The 19,148-nt window shown below is 44.1% G+C and overlaps 1 protein-coding gene across 1 annotated transcript in view; it reads right to left on the minus strand.

Moving 5' to 3' along the window:
- Window positions 1–19,148, minus strand: part of myo10l3 (myosin X, like 3) — a 93,330-nt gene that overhangs the window by 12,231 nt on the left and 61,951 nt on the right. The window contains 9 exon segments of the mRNA XM_036139435.1: window positions 771–838; window positions 840–1,015; window positions 1,219–1,342; window positions 3,427–4,257; window positions 4,350–4,383; window positions 4,464–4,850; window positions 12,749–12,855; window positions 15,599–15,713; window positions 17,040–17,164. Of these exon segments, the coding sequence (XP_035995328.1) occupies window positions 771–838; window positions 840–1,015; window positions 1,219–1,342; window positions 3,427–4,257; window positions 4,350–4,383; window positions 4,464–4,850; window positions 12,749–12,855; window positions 15,599–15,713; window positions 17,040–17,164 (1,967 nt within the window).

Raw genomic sequence — 19,148 nt, forward strand, 5'->3', positions numbered from 1 at the left:
ACCCAGAGTTATTTTGTTAAAAAAAGTAGTATAATCATCACTGCAGGTGCTTGCAAAAATAATTCATACACGTTGCACCTTTTAACATTTTGTCCTATTACTGCCACAGATTTCAACAAATTATACTCAGAAATTTATGCAATAAACCAACTCAAAATGGTGCACAATGATGGACAAAAAAGTGCATCGAAAAATCATATGAATTCTGCATCCTTGAATTAATATTTCATAGAGCTAACATCCCCACAGCATGATGCTGCCACTACCGCAGTGTCATTTAGGACAGTGTTTTTCACATAACCCTCGGCATGTTGCCCGAAAAGTTTAACTTTCATTTTATCTGACCAGAGCACCTTCCCCTACATGTTTGATGTTTCAACTACATGACCTGCGGTATCCTGCAAAGGGGGCTTCCTTTCCTTCAAGCGCAGATTTGTGACAGAACAATTTAATAGTTGTCATTTGTAGAGATCGTTTACTAAAAGTGTGTCTTCAGAAGGGAATTTGTTGCACTTGATTTAGGGGTACTAAATGAAAAGGGGCCTGAATACAAATGCACACCACACTTTTCAGATTTTTTGGGTAAACTTTGTAAACCTGTTTATCATCTCCTTTCTACCAGGTAATTATGCACCACTTTATGTTGGTTTATCGCTTAAAATCCTACTTGAGCAAATTAAATCCTCATGGTTGTAGTATGATAAATTGCAAAATACTTTCAGGGTGTGCGAATACTTTAGACCGTATGACATTTATTCAAGGTTTCTCACTTGGCTGCGCGGATGTCTATCGTTCCCTTCAGCTTCTCCTCGCTGTCGTTCTCGAAGTACGTGAGCTTTGGCCTCGCGCAGGACAAACCAGCGCATCTTCCAGTTGCGGCGAGACAAAGTGGACATCCCTCCACCTTTTTTGTAAAGCCAGCCGGACTTGAGGGAGTCCTGTTTGGCCCGGAACCACATGAAGGTCTCGTCTTTGAGGACGCACCAGCGCCGACGCCACGGAATCATGAGTCCCCCTGTTGAGTTAAATGCACAAAACTCATCATCTGAAGAGATATTTGGCGAAAAATGTTTCTTCAAGTAACTAAAAGTCCAAAATATCAAGCAGCAGTGTGCAGTCTGTATCCGTCTGCGAGACAGAGACAGACTGCACGTCCAAGCTGTGCTGAGCTGTGCATTAATGCTTTGCATGCCTCCTGGGCAGTGGCTCGGTACTCACCCTTCATGTAGAGGTAGCCATGGAAATATGGAGGCCCGCTGCCATTCAGCAAAGTCACCCTCCCATTAGAAATCTCCTCATCTGTGTCCACGTAGCCGTCGTTTTCCTCGTCGCTGTCAATGAACTGAAACACAGCAGCATTGTGACGTCGCTTGGCCGTGGGTGAAGGTGAAACACACAGCAACAAGGTGAAGAAAAGGCTAACACACGTATGCGTAGACCCCCGTATACGAGCAACAAGTATAATGACTGCCTAAATTAGAGCCGCACAATTTCGTAATTTCACTTCTGACATTCTGCCTGAACTCGCCGACAGAAATGTTTAAAAGCCGTCGCTTCACGCCGACACAGATGCACGTTTCTACATGCCAACACATACACCATCTTTCTTTCTTTCCCTACGACATTCTGCTGATGGGACAGAGTGCGGACGGAGGGCTCTGCTAAGCCAGCGGTATCTTGCGTTTCGGCTCAGACGCACATCCGCAGAGCCAAAGCAAATGATTTCACCTCGGTTGTTATCAGCCTTGTGGTAGCGGCGACAGACCACACAGCAAAAAAGACCACATGTGGAGGAGTCATAAGTTAAAGCAAATTAATAAACGGATAATAAACTTATTCTTCTTACATAATTATAATTCTTAAGCTAATTTCACGTTTCTTCATTAAAATCATTTGCTCTTTTGGATTGACTGAGTCTACTTGCCTTAGACACTACTCTGACCTATTTGGATTATAATACAATGACTCGCAAAAGTTTACAAACCTCTAGGACACATTTAGTCACGTCCCAACGACAAACTTCTATGTATTTTATTTCAATTTTATGACATAGACAAAGCAAAGCATCACTGCTACTTTTAAAGGGCACATTTGTTGAACGCGCAACTAAAATCTGGCCTAGACCTGTCTTAGAAAGAGATACTCCCACATTGCATAAAATTTAGGTTTTATGCAATAAACACAGCAAAGCATCACTGTAAAGATAAATTTATTTTGTACAAATAGAAATCCTCATGTCATTAAATAATATACTTTGCAACCAGTTAAGTCACGTAGTTAGCAAATGAAGTCCACATGCGCGCAACTTGATCGTAGTGACATCACTATCACTTTATTTGGATCTATAGTTATATATATAAATGTTTCTATATCTGAATATCTGGAGCGTGTAACAAAAGTAATTTCCCTCTGGGATTATTAATTCAATTCAATTCAATTAAATTTTATTTATATAGCGCCAAATCATGAAACATGTCATCTCGAGGCACTTTACAAAATCAAGTTCAATCATATTATACGGATTGGGTCAGATTATACAGATTGGTCAAAAAATGTCCTATATAAGGAAACCATATTAAAGTATGTCTGATTCTGATTCTGAAATCCAGCTACTCTGTGAAGGCCAAAGGGGTTTGTTGGAGAACATCAGTAATCAAACAGCATGGAGATGTAGAAAAACACCAGACAGATCAGGGATTAAGTTCTTAAGAAACTAAACGTAGGGTGCAGTTTACAGTTGTACTGTATGCCAAAATTCTAACATCTCACGGGTCACTGTTAAAAAAATAAACATCTGAAAATTAAAACTAAGTGGGACAATAGCAGCTGAGAGGCCCATGGTCACTCTGGAGGAACTGCTAGGATCCACAGCTCAGGTGGGGGTATCTCTTTCTAGGACACTTTTTAGTTGCGCGTTCAACAAATCCACCCTTTAAAAGTAGCAAGAAGAAATGTAATTTAATTTAAAAATTGAGAAAAACTATCACTGCACATCCCTGAGCACAGCTTCCCCCATAGTGAAACATAGTGGTGGCAGTATTATGCTTTGGGGATGGAAGGGAATGCAGGCAAAGGTGAAGTGAGGATGGATGGAGCTGATTGCAAAGCAATTATGGAGGAAAACCTTTTATCCCTTTTGGATAAATTAAGTATTTTTGAATTGAATTTGAAAAAGACTGTGGTGGAGGTTAACCTCGCAGGTGGACGACAACCCTAAACAGTCACACTCTATGATTCTTATCCGTTAAAAAAAACCTTTCATGATAGTGTGCTATTTTCCTTCCAGTTCGCAAGTATGCACAACTTGATGTTGGTCTTTTATGCTAAATACCAATTAAATACACCGGCGTGCGTCTTTGCAATCGGACAAGAGAGGAAAACGTTAAATAGGTCAAAACTGAAGTTAGGAACGGCGCCTTTCCTTACCGAGTCGGAGCTGCCTCTGAAGGAGTCCAGGCTGTTTTGGGTGCAGGAGGATTCCCGCACCACCTCCTCGTCTGTGATATGGCCATCGTTGATGCTAGCACCTGAGCTCCCGTGAGCCTCCTCAAACTCCTCCTGGTCGTAGTCTGACTCTGCGTCCGGCAGGTTTGACTGCGATGGCACGTCGTTCAAAGGCACAAAATCTGTCGTTCTGCTGTTCCTCTGGCACGGCTGCCGTTCTCCGTTAACGGCTACGTGTGGCGAAGGAGGAGGGGGGCGGGTTTGGGGGTCTGTGAAAACCGAGGTTTGACTGAGTCCGTTTACGGGGGCCGGGGGGAGTTTTTCCGGAGCGGAGCGAGCGCCTGAGGACGGGGACACCGGGGCGCCCTCTGCAAATGCAGGGGGAGGAGGGGGAACGCTCCGGAACACGTCTTTATCAAGAGGAACCACAGCCGGCGGGGGAAAATCCGGTAAGGGAACGCACTCGTCCTCGGTCGGGAAACCCTCGTCCGCCTCCTCCTCGGCCAGAGGAGCCGCCGACTCGTTAGCCTCGTGGAGATTTTCCTCGCTTGAGAGCGACGGCTCCAGCCCTCCAAAGTCCAGCAGCTCCAGGAACTCGGTTGCTACGCGGGAAGCCTCCCTCTCCAGCCTGTAGATCTCGGCGTCCCTCATCTGACGCAGCTCCTCGTGGGAAACGTCCCCGAGGAGGGACACGCCGTCCTCCTGTTGCTTCTGCAGGCGCTCGATCTCCCTCTCCAGACGCAGGATCTCCTCCATCTGGCGGCTCTCCTCCTCTGAGGTGTGGTTGTAGGACGGGGTCGGGGTAATCTCCTTCTGTTAACGGGATGAGTTCAGAAAAGTCAAACCTCTGCGCACGCCTCACGTTTGAGTTTATACTTTAGATGCAGACGATTAAATGGAGTTACCTTATTGGGGCAAGCACCATTCACAAGGGAGTTCCTAAAGATAAAATATTACTTTATGAGTCAGGGCACAAAGTAAAAGAGCTACATAGAAAATAAAATAAAACTAGACACTACCTTGTTTTATCCCCTTTAGCTGCCAATTTCTGCTGTTCTTCTTTGTCCTTCAGTCTCTGCTCCTCCTCATCGGCCCTCCTCTTCCTCTCCTCCTCCTCCTCTTTTTGTCTTTCCTCCTCTTCTCTCCTTCTCCTCTCCTCCTCCTCCATCCTCTTCTTCCTCTCCTCCTCCTCTAGCCGCCTCCTCTCCTCTTCCTCCTCTCTCCTTTTCTTCTCCTCCTCCTCCTCCCTAAGCTTGCGGCAGAGGCAGCGGGCGAGTTGTCCCCTGCGGTGTTTCTGCAGGACGACGGCCGCCAAGCGCAGGCGCAGGAAGGCACGTCTCCAAAAGTGAGCACGGTAGTTCCTCTGGATGGTAACGACGCTGGACAGGACCTTCTTGTATTGTTTCCTGCAAGCGGAAATGTTCAAAGAAAAAGAAACAGGTGTCGGAAAATGCCGCCTCATACTGATTGTTGACCAGAATCTGACAATTTTCAGCTTTCGCACTCTTCAAGTCTGGTAGTTGTTACCGACTGAAAACTTGTTGTTTTCAGCCTTTAACATGAAATTGTAACCCGGCTGTGGTAATTATGCTCGTAAGCAGGCTTATATTATGAGGTAGGAGTTATCTAAATCTAGATTTGATGAGGAGGTTGGTCATGTAGGTGTCTAGTAGTCAGAAAACACAGATTCAAGCCCAAATTATGCACAGGACAAAAAGAGTTTGATTTATGAATGTAGGCTTATTAATCGACTCAGAAGTTTACTTAAGTCACACTTACAATGCATTCAGAAAAAAAAGGAAAGAAAAGACAAATATGACCAGATCTTATTCAACTAAATACCAATCCTTGAGTGCTCTCAACAACTCAAATCACCCAACCACCTGGAGAGATGCCCTATAGATGACCAGACTGTTTTTTCTTTTCTCAGTTCTTACAAGGATTTTCCGCAAAGTATCAGGTTAGCTTATCCTTGAGAATACATTTTTTTCCAAATCAGTTTAAATTCGTATTTGCTGTCTCTGCCTTGTCTCGTGTTTTTTTAGCTTGTGCTAATCGCTTTTTTGCTGCTGCTGCTGCTGCTTCGTGCAACATGGGGGCCAAGGCAAGGCAAGGCAAATTTATTTGTATAGCACAATTCAGTACAAAGACAATGCAAAGTGCTTTACATGATTAAAATATAGCAAAATAAAACAGAATAAAAGCAAGTAGGAATAAAATGTAGATAGAAAAAAAAGAACTAAAAAGTGGTGATTCAGTTAACTAGAACAGTTGAAGGTAATCTTAAACAAATGTGTTTTTAATCTTGATTTAAAAGAACTCAGGCTTTCCGCACCTTTACAATTTTCTGGAAGTTTGTTCCAGAAAAGTGGAGCATAGGAACTAAATGCTGCTTCTCCTTGTTTGGTTCTGGTTCTAGATATGCAGAGAAGGCTGGAGCCAGAAGACCTGAGTGGTCTGGATGGTTGATACACTGATAACAAGTCTGTAATGTATTTAGGTGCTAAACCATTCAGGGAATTATAGACTAACAGAAGTATTTTAAAGTCTATTCTCTGAGATATAGGGAGCCAGTGTAAGGACTTTAGAACTGGGGTGATGTTCTCTACTTTCTTAGTATTAGTGAGGACGCGGGCAGCAGCGTTCTGGATCAGCTGCAGCTGTCTGACCCACTTTTTGGCAGACCTGTGAAAACACCGTTGCAGTAATCAATTCTACTAAAGATAAACGCATGGATTAGTTTTTCCAGATCCTGCTGAGATATTAGTCCTTTAATCCTAGAAATGTTCCTCAGGTGATAGAAAGCCGACCTTGTAACTGTCTTTAGATGCTTTTGGAGGTTCAGGTCTGAGTCCATTACTACTCCCAGATTTCGGGCCTGATTAGTGTTTTTTAGCTGAAGCGACTAAAGCTGTGTGCTAACTTTTGATCTCTCCTCTATTGGTCCAAAATGTATTACTTCTGTTTGTTTTTATTCAAATGAGGAAAATTTTGGCACATCCAGGCATTGATTTCTTCTAGGCCAAGACAGCTGAATATCATACTATTGCTTACTGTCACCCAGTGGCGAAGTAGAGGTTGCACTCTACATTGGTTTAAATGCTTGGATTTAAAGCAAGTTTTTGAACTATAATGGGGAAAAATTAACGGGCTACAACATCATAAGCAGCACTAAATAATAATATAAAACGCTAAAAAGGCTTATCTTTGCTTTAAAATGGTCCAACTCATTTTTACATCAATTGCAGCCACGCACATGGCGTGATGTCGCCTCCGCTCCTATTTCAAAATAATTGCACTTAGCAGTTAAAACCTTTTAAAGCTTCTTATCTTATTGTTTTGAAAGAGAAATAGGAACAGGGTATTTCAAAGAAAACTACAGTGCTTCCTTCAACTTGTTGAAACATGTCAAAACATCGCAACACATTTCTGTCATTCATTCCTGCTGTGAGAGAGCAAGACATTCAGCAGATAACATGAAGGTTGAACCACAAAAAAGTCCAAAAGGCAAATATTATTTTCTCCAGAAGTGCTTTCAGTTTTGGTCTGCCATGAAACATGCTGGATTTAGTAAATCGTAGTTAAGGTAAGTTGCATCTGAAGTCTCTGCAGGCCAAGTCCAAGTCAAGTCAAAAGCTGCTTGTAACACTGCATTGCTGTATGTTAGGATTTCAGATTCACGTGGAAAAATACGGATTCACATGGATTTAAAACACTCCGTAAATTGATAAAGCATGATATTTTCCCAATTTAAAATATAAATATGTATTTGTTTTTAAAGGGAAACGATAGAAAGATTAACATCTGTCCGTCCGTCCGTTGTCTTCCGCTTATCCGGGGTCGGGTCGCGGGGGTAGCAGCTTCAGTAGGGAGGCCCAGACGTCCCTCTCCCCAGCCACTTGGGCCAGCTCCTCAGGAGGAATCCCAAGGCGTTCCCAGGCCAGCCGGGAGACATAGTCCCTCCAGCGTGTCCTGGGTCTTCCCCTGGGTCTCCTCCCGGTGGGACGTGCCCGGAACACCTCTCCAGGGAGGCGTCCAGGAGGCATCCTGACCAGATGCCCGAGCCACCTCAACTGGCTCCTCTCGACGTGAAGGAGCAGCGGCTCTACTCTGAGTCCTCCCCGGATGACTGAGCTCCTCACCCTATCTCTAAGGGAGAGCCCAGACACACTACGGAGAAAACTCATTTCAGCCGCTTGTATCCGGGATCTCGTTCTTTCGGTCACGACCCAAAGCTCGTGACCATAGATGAGGGTAGGAACGTAGATCGACCGGTAAATCGAGAGCTTCGCCTTTTGGCTCAGCTCTCTCTTCACCACAACGGATCGGTACAGCGCCCGCTTCACAGCAGACGCTGCACCAATCCGCCTGTCGATCTCCCGCTCCATCTTCCCCTCATTCGTGAACAAGACCCCAAGATACTTGAACTCCTCCACCAGAGGCAGGACATCCTCCCCAACCCGGAGAAGGCACTCTACCCTTTTCCGGTTCAAGACCATGGTCTCGGATTTGGAGGCACTGATTTTCATCCCGGCCGCTTCGCACTCGGCTGCGAACCGCTCCAGTGAGAGCTGTAGATCACGCCCTGATGAAGCCAATAGGACCACGTCATCCGCGAATAGCAGAGACGCAATCCTAAGGCCACCAAAGCGGATCCCCTCAACACCTTGGCTGCGCCTAGAAATTCTGTCCATAAAAGTTATGAACAGAATCGGTGACAAAGGGCAGCCTTGGCGGAGTCCAACTCTCACTGGAAACGAGTTCGACTTACTGCCGGCAATGCGGACCAGACTCTGACACCGGTCGTACAGAGACCTGACAGCCCTTATTAAAGGGTCCGGTACTCCATACTCCCGGAGTACCCCCCACAGGATCCCCCGGGGGACACGGTCGAATGCCTTCTCCAGATCCACAAAGCACATGTAGACTGGTTGGGCAAACTCCCATGCCCCCTCAAGAATCCTGCTGAGGGTATAGAGCTGGTCCAGTGTTCCACGGCCAGGACGAAAACCACACTGCTCTTCCTGAATCCGAGATTCGACTATCCGACGGACCCTCCTTTCCAGAACCCCTGAATAGACCTTACCAGGGAGGCTTAAGAGTGTGATTCCTCTGTAGTTGGAACACACCCTCCGGTCCCCCTTTTTAAATAGGGGGACCACCACCCCAGTCTGCCAATCCAGGGGAACTGCCCCCGATGTCCACGCAATGTTGCAGAGCCGCGTTAACCAACACAGCCCCACAACATCCAGAGCCTTAAGGTACTCAGGGCGAATCTCATCCACCCCCGGAGCCTTGCCACCGAGGAGCTTTTTAACAACCTCGGCAACCTCAGCACCAGAGATGGGAGAACCCGACCCAGAGTCCTCAGGCTCTGCTTCCTCAATGGAAGACGTGTTGGTGGGATTAAGGAGGTCTTCGAAGTATTCCGCCCACCGACGCACGACGTCCCGAGTCGAGGTCAGCAGCACACCACCCCCACTGTAAACAGTGTTGGTACTGCACTGCTTCCCCCTCCTGAGACGCCGGATGGTGGACCAGAATCGCTTCGAAGCCGTACGGAAGTCTTTCTCCATGGCCTCTCCGAACTCTTCCCACGCCCGAGTTTTTGCCTCGGCGACCAGCCGATTAACATCTGCTAATCTTGAATTTCTGAACTAATCAAACAAAGCGCTTTTAAGTTTGTCTTTCTGATGTAGTGAAAATCACTATTCAGTCACCTACTTCACTGAATACTGCACTATATTTCCTTAGAGGGTTTTTCTTCTCCTTCCTCTGAGTCTGAGAATTTTTACGATTATTAAGAAAACACTTCCTAAGGGTAATTTAAAACATGTATTGCCAACTTTAAATAATAAACACGCTCTAAAGAATGCTATAACTTACAACATAATAATTAAAGTCCCTGACCACAAGTCTATGTCAAATGTGAAGTCATTGTTTCAATCAAGTGACCTCACAGAGGAGCTGTAGTTGTAGTAATACTAGCTGCACTTAATGCTAATGTTAATTGCCAAAATGGCTTATCTTAGTTTTAAAATGGTAAGACGCTTTTTTTTTTTACAGCAGCTACACCCTCACACATGGGGTGATGTCGCTTCTTATTATAAATGAATTGAGCTAAAGACTTTTAAAGCTTCTTCTTATTTTACTGTTTTTAAAGAGAAATTGGAATAGGCTAAAATCTGAATCGGCAGCTCAGAGCCAACACTGTTCTGATGGGTGCATCTTTGTTTCTGCTGAGGCTCTCTCTTTAAATAAACACCCTGGAAAGAAAAAAAAGGCTGGTAGGTCTGATGAGGCTGTGCCAAATCCTCTGCAGGCTGCTGTGTCTAGCACTGTGACTCAGCCCCAACACCCACACGCCGCACGTGCATTAGATGCACATAAACATGGACACATCCAAACAGTGCAGGACTTTCTGGGGACCACAGACACACACACACACACACACACACACACACACGCTGCCTCAACCCCAGTGACCCTCAATCTGACCTATCCTCCACATTAATCATAACACTGGCTTCCTCCAGTGTCAGGACATACTCTGAGCTGATATAGTGTTACGTGTAATAACACAAAGGCAGAACTTGTGTCTTTGGGGAACTTCCAGAGTCTCTGCCTTCAGTACAAACGAGTCAGAGGGGAAGGAAACCCTCAACCTGGACGCAGTCATCAGCCCCATTATTCTCTCCCAGCAGAGCTTTAGACTGTACTATGTAACCTTATATTCGGCTGCATGCAGGTGGAGTACAGTCGGTTTAAATGCCTATGGGGAGCGTGCATGTGCAGATGTTTAACAACTATTGTGAAGAGAAGAGACTCATTTCAATTCCCCTTTGATTTCCATCATAGAGAAATCCATAGTAAAAATCAGAATATAGAGGAATTTGTAAATATGTAATTACAAACCAAGAGGCGTTCTTTAAGCCTTCGTCACTTCTACTGCACCCCTATTTTGTAAATAGCATGCACAATGGTATGATGGGTGTAAAATTCACAGAGTCGTACAGTGTTGGGACAGGTCACAGGTTATACTTCTTCTGTGATTTTGTTTTAGTTTTTTCAAAAGTAACTTTCAGCTGGTTATCTGAGGATGAACGTTTAACGCTCGATAGGTGCACTGACATTTCAAGATAATTAATCAGAAAGTAGGTCAGGCTGCTGTCAGGTGGAGCCATTCCAAATCTCTAGGGCAGCACAATATCAAGAAAAACATGTAATTGTGATACTACTGCTGAGTATTAAATCTACTGTAAATTACAAGCTGTATTCTTGCACAAATGCCCTTGCACAATATGCAACTAAATTTCGTTCTGTACGCACTCTGTGCATACACAATGACAAATAAAGTTGTCTAAGTCTACAGTGTTGATGTTGATTATTATAAACCCACAGTTTCCTGGTTCTTCACTATGTCCCACTACTCTGGGTGAGGTTTAGCATCTCACCGGACTGAACAAAGTACATCCCAAGCAGGAAGGGCATGAAAAGTCAACCCTACAGATAAACTATACCACTGGCATGTAAATTTTTCACGTTTGGCACTAGGAATATTATAGTGTACCCAATAGTGCATCCAAGCAGATAATGCATGGGTAGATATTATGATTGTGATTCAATTTATAATGGACAAGTTTCTTTCCATTCTTTGCAAAGTTGGACAGAGACCATCTGTGGACATTCATTTTCAAATCTTCCTCAAGAGGTTCCCTGTTGGACTTAGCTCAGAAATTTGCTTCCTTCTAAACCAGGGGTCACCAACATGGTCCACCACCACAATCCACCACCAAAACTTTATTGTATTCAGTTACTCCTCTTGTTTAATCACAACTGCATAGTGTTGCACCGATACCGATACCAGTATGGGACGGGGCCCCGATCCAGCACTAAAATGGTGGTATCGGTATCGGCGAGTACCAACAAATAGGGCACCGATACCATTTTGATGTTTGTATGTCACTTGAACGCAGCCTTCTCTCTCCCGACTAGTATTATACATGTTCTATAAGTTCATGAATGTTGCACTATTTTGGCATTTGAGAGCCAAAAGTTTATTCAACTATTGTTACCAATTCCAGGTTGGCAATAAAAAGTTCTACTACCCTAAGTAGCATGCAGTTCTTCATATATACACACACATCAATATCAAACAGATGGTATCGGTATCGGCCAATACTGCACAGCCAGGTATCGGGTATCGGTATTGGGGGCCAAAAAATGGCATCGGCGCAACACTAATTTATATAGATTTAAAAATGACAATAACTATAACAAAGCATGACATTTTTTATTATTTTACATAAAGTTAAGGCAAACTTTGAATCTTCTAGTTCAAAGGTTAGTACTGGTAGCCCTTCATATGACACAAAACCCAATGAAGTAGCTCTCAGTTGCAGAAATGTTGGTGACCCCTGTTCTAAAACATCCCATTGTAGCTCTGGCTGTATGTAAGGTTATTGTTCTGATGGAAGGTAAAACTCTGACACTGTCTCAAGTTGTTTCCAGCCTCCAGCAGGTTTACCTCCAGGACTGTCTTGTATTTAGCTCCGCCCACCAACTCTGAGCAGATTCTACTGAACCAAAGCATCCCCACATGATGATGCTGCCACCACTGTGACACAATGTCACGGATGTCGTAAACGACCGCTGCGAGGATGTTGTGATCAGGATGAGTTGCAGTTTAATGAGTCCTTTGGCAAAGGAAATGTTTATAGGAAACAACTTTTTTATTATTCACCAAACACATAGCTGCAAGATATATTTTAAAAAGTATGATTGTTTCAGTCTCTTGTACTGTCAAAATTATTCCTCCCTTCTTAACTTCTAGTACTGCCACTACATTTTATAAAATTAACTGTCCTGGGAGTCATGCTAATACAATAAAGAACACCAATAACCACGTTATGTCATTAGGTTGTAAAAGCTTGTTTTCCTATAACCTTAGAGTTTAATTGTACCTGAGACGATCCCAAACGATGGCTCTCAAGAGACAACCAGAAGTTCTGCAACAACGACTGGCTGTCCAATGACGGGGGGCCATGCACAGCTCAGCAAGATCCGAGTCCAGAAAGAACGCGTGTGCGTACGGCGGAGAGATAACTCTGCCAGAGAGCCGTGCACGAAAGCACCTAATCCACCCTCAGCCTCCATCGTGTACACACAAACACACCGACACACAAGCTGCATACCTTCCGCCACAAAACAAACACTGACAACTGCTGCTGCCACTCAGCCATCCAAGACACATTCTCCTCCTCCAACCCCCCCCCCCCCCCCCCACTCCTGCCCAATCACTTACCTTGCCACATAGCTGAGGATGTGGGCGCGGATCACCATGCCAGCCCTGCGCCGCACCTCTTCCCTCTCCTTCTCCAGCCTCTGTTCCAGCGCCTCCTTCAAGAACACCTGTAGGACGGGCAGCGCCACGGCCGACGGGAGGGTGGCAGAGAGGCGAGGATGGGGCGTGGGGGGGGGGGATGACAAAGAGGATGGGTTAGTTCCTACTCGTGGTAAGGCTGTAGGGTAAAGAAAAGGGGGTGCCCACAGAGATGTGAAGGGCCCCCTGTTTGCTGCCGGTCACTGCGGAGGAAGCTGCGGTGCAGTTGCAGCTACCGGGCAAGCTGGTCCTCCTGACTGCAGAGCAGCACGGGCAGGAAAACGGACTGACAGAGGGCAGCGGTACTGCTGCTGCTGCAGAGCCTCATTGTGTTCACGGCCGTCCCTTCCTGAGCCTTTCCTCTTCTGCTGCTACTGCTGCCTTGGTAGCCTGACTGAGGTATGCAGGCAGAAAGGCAAAGAAAACAGGGAGGGGAGAGGCAGGGAGAGAGAGGGATGAAGGGATATGAGGGGGAGGGATGGTGGCTGGTGTCCAGAGAGAAAGCCACACCCCTTCTTGGTCTCATGAGGGAAGGGAAAAAAGTGCTTTTGTTAACCCTTGCCTCACTCCTGAAAACTTTTTTTTCTCCAACATTTTCACCTTTGCTATAAGAGATTAGGGCGGCTTGTGTGAGCATTTTACTCTCCTGGAGAAGAGCTTTTGTTTTTTGTTCTTTCTTTCAGGGGGGGGGACCCTAAAGTGTTTGTGTGTTTGTTTCCCAGATGTTCTACTAATCAAAGGATCCCACAGCTGCAGCTCTGCCCGACTCTGTGAAAAGCCCGCAAGAGAAGGAAGCTTCCCCCTTTCGTCCACATCCTTCCCCCGTCTGTAAAACAAACGGCTCTCAAATAAATGCGCAAGCCGGCAAACATCAACCCCGAGTCCCTTAATTCAGGGCGCACACTTCCCCTCGCGCACAATCAGCGCACACGTAATTACACACAGCTGGTCCCACACAGAAAGAACCGTAGACCGTCGGCACACAACATTATCCAGAACCCAGGAATAAAAACACTGCCACCAGAAACACGAGTTCCTGAGCCGAGGAACGTAGTCTCATACGGTGCATTGCAAAAACTATTCACACACCCAACTTTTTGAAAAGTGATTCAACTTTAGTACCACAAATATTGATGTACCGCACTGGAACAATTAACCAACACAAAGCACTGCCTAACTAGGGAAGGGAAATATTTTAAACCTATCTTTTCAGGCTCCTCTGTGGAAATCTTGTTGAACCACCCGTAGTTGCAATTACAGCTGCAAGCTTTTGGGGAAATCTTTGCAGATTCATTTTTTTTGCAAAAAAAAAAAAAGGTCTTAAAACGGTTTGTCGGCTGGATTTAGGTCTGGACTTTGACTAATATATCAATATACTTTAATCAAAGCCCTTCTACATGGGAGCTCTGGCTGTATCTGTCATTTCCCTGCAAGAAGGTGAAGCTCCGCCCCATTGCCCAAGTCTTTTTCCACCTCTAACAGGTTTCTTCCAGGATTGTGTCATATTCCTCGTCAGCTACAACCAACATGCGTCTGCTAAAGGAGAGCAGGCCCACGGCATAATGATGCCACCACCATGTTTTACCATTGGGGCGATGGGTTCAGGGTTATGTGAAGAGTTAGTTTCCCCCACCGTACATACGGCTTGCATCACTTCTCCTGTCTCGCCGTATATTTCGGCGCTGCCGTGTGTGCAGGCTGACACCGTTCACAGAGTGCTGTGAACGGGATATTACAGGAAAAGTGTCTGAAATGGAAACGGCAAATGCGAAGTCTCAGCCGCACGGGAACCACATCTGAAGGCAGGAAGGAACAGGGGGTCAGATGCGAGTTTAGCTGATTTCAAAAGAACTCCATAAAAGCTGTTTCCTTTATAACTTCTCTTGGCTTTGTGCAGCCCGACCGAACAAGTCAGTCAAAGCTGATCTTTCTTATAAATAAAGAGCCGAATGAGCTTCACATTGCTACATAGAGCTATTAAAATTCTTCTTCTTCAAAAAAAAAAAGGCATGCCTTCACTGTAAGTCTGCATCCTTATTACTCAACACGGACAGTTTCTGGATTAATGCACAGGTCGGTGAGTGTAGGTTGGGGGAAACACCGCGGCTCCTACAGGATTGTCTTGAGGTTACGGCAAGTCCCTGTTCTGAGTTACAGTTACAGGAACATGGTCAGTTTTCTCGTTTAACAGAGAAACTTGTCAAAGAGAGCTCTGCAGCTTGACCACAACCGGTCAGACAAATCTTTGGGACATGACTCACAGAGGCTCTGGTGCATATTAACGGTTTAGGAATGACACAAGCTCAACTTGGTCTCAAAGTTTCACACATTTTCTCAAACTCTCATTTTTTTTTTTTTAGGCCAAAATGGGGCATATCTATCGACTCGTGTTTAAACAAAAGCTCTGAAGCAATGTTTTTGTGGAACGTGTTGGTAACCAGAAGGTATACTGGCGGTCTTTCTGTGGCCTTAAAGAAAGACGTGAACTAAAAGTGTCAACTTCTCCCTGAGCCTACAGTTAAACTCTGCCGTCCACGTTCGAGAGAGAGAGCAACAACCAAAAAAGATAAACTTCTCTTTTGTGGCAAAAGTGGAAAAGTGATATGAAAACTTAAACTCCTGCATTGTTTATGGTTACTGGAAGAACCCAGGGCATGAGTCAACTGCAATTCACTGGAAAGTGACAGAAAAAAACAAGTCTGGGCATGTTTTTTTATGTGTATGTGTGTGTATATGTGTGTATGTGTGTGTGTGTGTGTATAGGAGCTGCACCTTTGTCTTCCCCAGCTGCCACTCTCTCTTGGTTTTATCGTGAAGTGTGAGGAGCTCTGAACAGCAAGGCTTTTCGTCCTCTGAGAGGTTTCTCCTTTGCTGGATCATCTTGTACCTGTGGAAACACACAAATATGGAATAAAAAAAAAACATTCTGGAACAAAATCTAGCCCCTTTTAGCATTGCATGACTATGTATAAATAAGGAATAATGCCTGATGAGGTGTCTATTATCAGAAATAGACACCTCCCCTGATAATGGACACCTCGTCAGGCATTATGCCTTACTTATCTTTTAGAATAAATGTCCATACTTGGTAGTCTTTTCACATAACCCGAGTTCATTATAGTGATGCTTGTACCACTAAACAACTACTCATTGTGACGTTCACCAAAAATACATAGATGTTGCTAACAGGTAGGCCTATAGCGCAATGCTTCGCATAACAAATGTACGTTCCCTTCACTGACATCCAATTTAATTTGTTAATTCATTTCATTCATTAGTGTTTAGAACATTTCCTTATCAGCTCAGAAACCCAAATGGAGCTCCTTTTTCAATCATTTACAGTAATGCGTGTTCAGCAGCCGACTTACAATCTACCTGGACAGTACACATTGTCTGTAGATACATGGTCTAACTATCTGAGTTGCATTTGTAGCTTTGTGAAAATGTGTGGAAAAGTGGATGGTTGACATAAAGCTCAGTTGACTTCTGATTAGGGAACCTCTGGCCAACTTCTGTGCAAGTACCATCTTTTTTAATATATGAAAAAGATATACAAAACATATGGAAAACACATGTTCACATATAATTTACTTATATACAACATATATAGTTTTCACATTAGTATTGTGGAATTCATTATATTATATCGTATGAAATTATAATGTATGCATCAGGAGAAGTGGCCACTTTGAAAGGTAAAGCCTTATATGATGTGCAATTTAGGAAACATAAACTGAAGATGGTTGAATGGCTACTCTTTTATATGTTTTTTTTCTATTTCTCTTCTATATGGGAAGAAAAATTATCGAATGATCATGTCAGGTTAACAGAACTTCATAGGTAACTAATTAAAAGTTCTAATACAATATGAGGCATTTAAAAATGTAAGGCTTTAGTTCAATCAGAAAAATGTCTCAGTCGGATTTATTCTAAAAGAATTGTGGGAAATACCAAAAACTGTGGCGTTTATTTATACAATGCTGACTGATTGTACTCAAATAAAAAACTGGATTTAGCATTTTTTTTTTTGTTCCAATTTGAAAATGATTCTAGATCAAAGGATTAAAAATTTGAGACAATTTTTTTAGTTAAAGGAACTTATTTTACGTCAACGACCCCTAAAATTCCTCAATTGGCTTAACATCTATGACAAAGTAGGCGTAGCCTGGTGTGACTGCGCAGTGCGGGTGTGAATTACATCCAGTTTTCCTACCTGCTGAGAAAGTCTTTAAATGTTCTGCGGACGGGGAACCCGGCCTTTCGAATCTTCACCGTTTCCAGCATCCCAGAATATCTCAGCTGGTTCAGGACGACATCGGGGTCAAACCGATTAGCCTTCTGTCGGGAGACAAACAAGCGAGAAAAAAAACGACTCGTTTTACGTCCGGTGATCGTAGCAGCAACAAGTCGGTTTTTATTATGTCATTTTAATAGAATAGTGGTGCGCTGCAAAAGCACAGCTGGTGTTTCAGTGAGCAGACATGTCCTCTTTTAAATATAACCTTCACCTCTCCGTGCAGCTAAAGAGAGTTATGACACAGCCAAACACTGCAGGCAACACCCACTCAAACAACCTCTCTGCCGAGTCAAGTTTAACTTGAACTAGAAACCAAACGACCACAAAGAGCTCTATCATTTAACATTAACAGTGGGCTTACTGAAAGGAAACATAAACAACGACAGATGGGGAAACCTGAGCCCTGTTAGGCAAGACCTTGGCAGCCTGGGGGGGCCTTTTTTTTTTTTCTTCCTAGAATCCTCTGCTGCGTTGTTACCAATAAGCCTCGGGCCTGCTTATCGGTGATGATCTGTGATGTCTGCCGCCTCACTTCAGAGGCCGCTGGATCGCTCGGGTCCATTTGTCACACGGAGGGCCCACACAGGACGGTGCCCCTCTCCGTTCTTTCACAAGTTCACGTTCATCACCATGCGCTGCCCATTTTCAAACGAGGAATCCGAATCCGTCCGATTACAGGCTAACACGTGCGAGCGCGGAAAATTGCACCCTTCGCATGTGTCGCGTTCATTATCGAACACACATTTATAGACGCGTGGCCCCCTTTGCTTTCTGAGCTTTTGAGTCCTCGGCGGAGGATTTAGGGAGCTGAAAGAGGTCTGACATGTCGCTCTGACAGCTGACCCTCTTCCCCCAGCGACGTTCATTCCAAGAAAACTAGCTGCATATAAATCACGCAAACGCGCCTCCGTCTATTTGTGAGTCTGCGCAAATTTTGCATGCTTGTCGTTCTGTTGCAGGGCAGGAATAACAAATAAAGCGCTTGTTTTTCCGTCTTGACCGTCCAGAAGCCAGATAAGGCAAGGCAAGGCAAATTTATTTGTGTGGCACGTTTCAGTACAGAGACAATGCAAAGTGCTTTACATGATTAAAACACAGGAGTAAAAACCCAGAATAATAGCAGGTAGGAATAAAATGTAGAAACAAAATAGAACATGGGAGAATAGAAACTAAAAGCAAACATTAAAAACAGTTGGACTACAAAGTTGAACTAATGATGTTTCAGTGGAACAGTCGAAGGCAATCCTAAACAAATGTGTTTTTAATCTTGATTTAAAGGAACTCAGGCTTTCCGCATAAGGGAACATGAGAGGCAGGGACAAACGACAGGATGTTGTCTATCAGAGAGCGGAGGGGAAAGAGAAAAGGAGAGCAGGAGCGGAGAGAGAATATGCCGAATGACATACAGGTAAGAGGAAAGCCCATGAAAGTAGGGATGTCTCTGGGTTAAACCATCAACACATGAAATAAAAACAAAAATGTACTGTTATTAAGCATCTAACTCTTAACTACTGGAAATTTTAAGCAGCTTACATAAATTACCTAGTGCACAGTTTTCCTGTCAAAAGGATACACTCCTCCAGATTTACATTGCAAGGCTTGTCAGCACTTTTGGCTCATTTGTTAAATGTAATTATAAAAGTTCATTATGAGCTTTGAACACATGAATATGGAACCTTCAAAAACAGAGACTGAGAGGGTATGGATGGATGGATGGATGGATGGATGGATGGATGGATGGATGGATGGATGGACGGAGAGACGGACGGAGAGACAGACAGATGGACAGACGGACGGATGGTCAAGTGAATAGAGAAAATGAGGCTGAGACGGGACTTAAACGCAAATTTTAGACAAAGGGACATTAGTTAATATATATTTCATGCTCCATTTAATTTTTTCTTGCCTACACTGCAAAAACGGAACTAAAAATAAGTAAAATGTTCTTAAAATTTGTGTATTTGTCCTTGATTTGATCAGGTAAATAAGATGATTTGTCAATGGAATAAGATTTTTGCACTTAAT

Source organism: Fundulus heteroclitus, chromosome 7, assembly GCF_011125445.2.
Source record: "Fundulus heteroclitus isolate FHET01 chromosome 7, MU-UCD_Fhet_4.1, whole genome shotgun sequence".
NCBI classification, from domain to species: Eukaryota; Metazoa; Chordata; class Actinopteri; order Cyprinodontiformes; family Fundulidae; genus Fundulus; species Fundulus heteroclitus.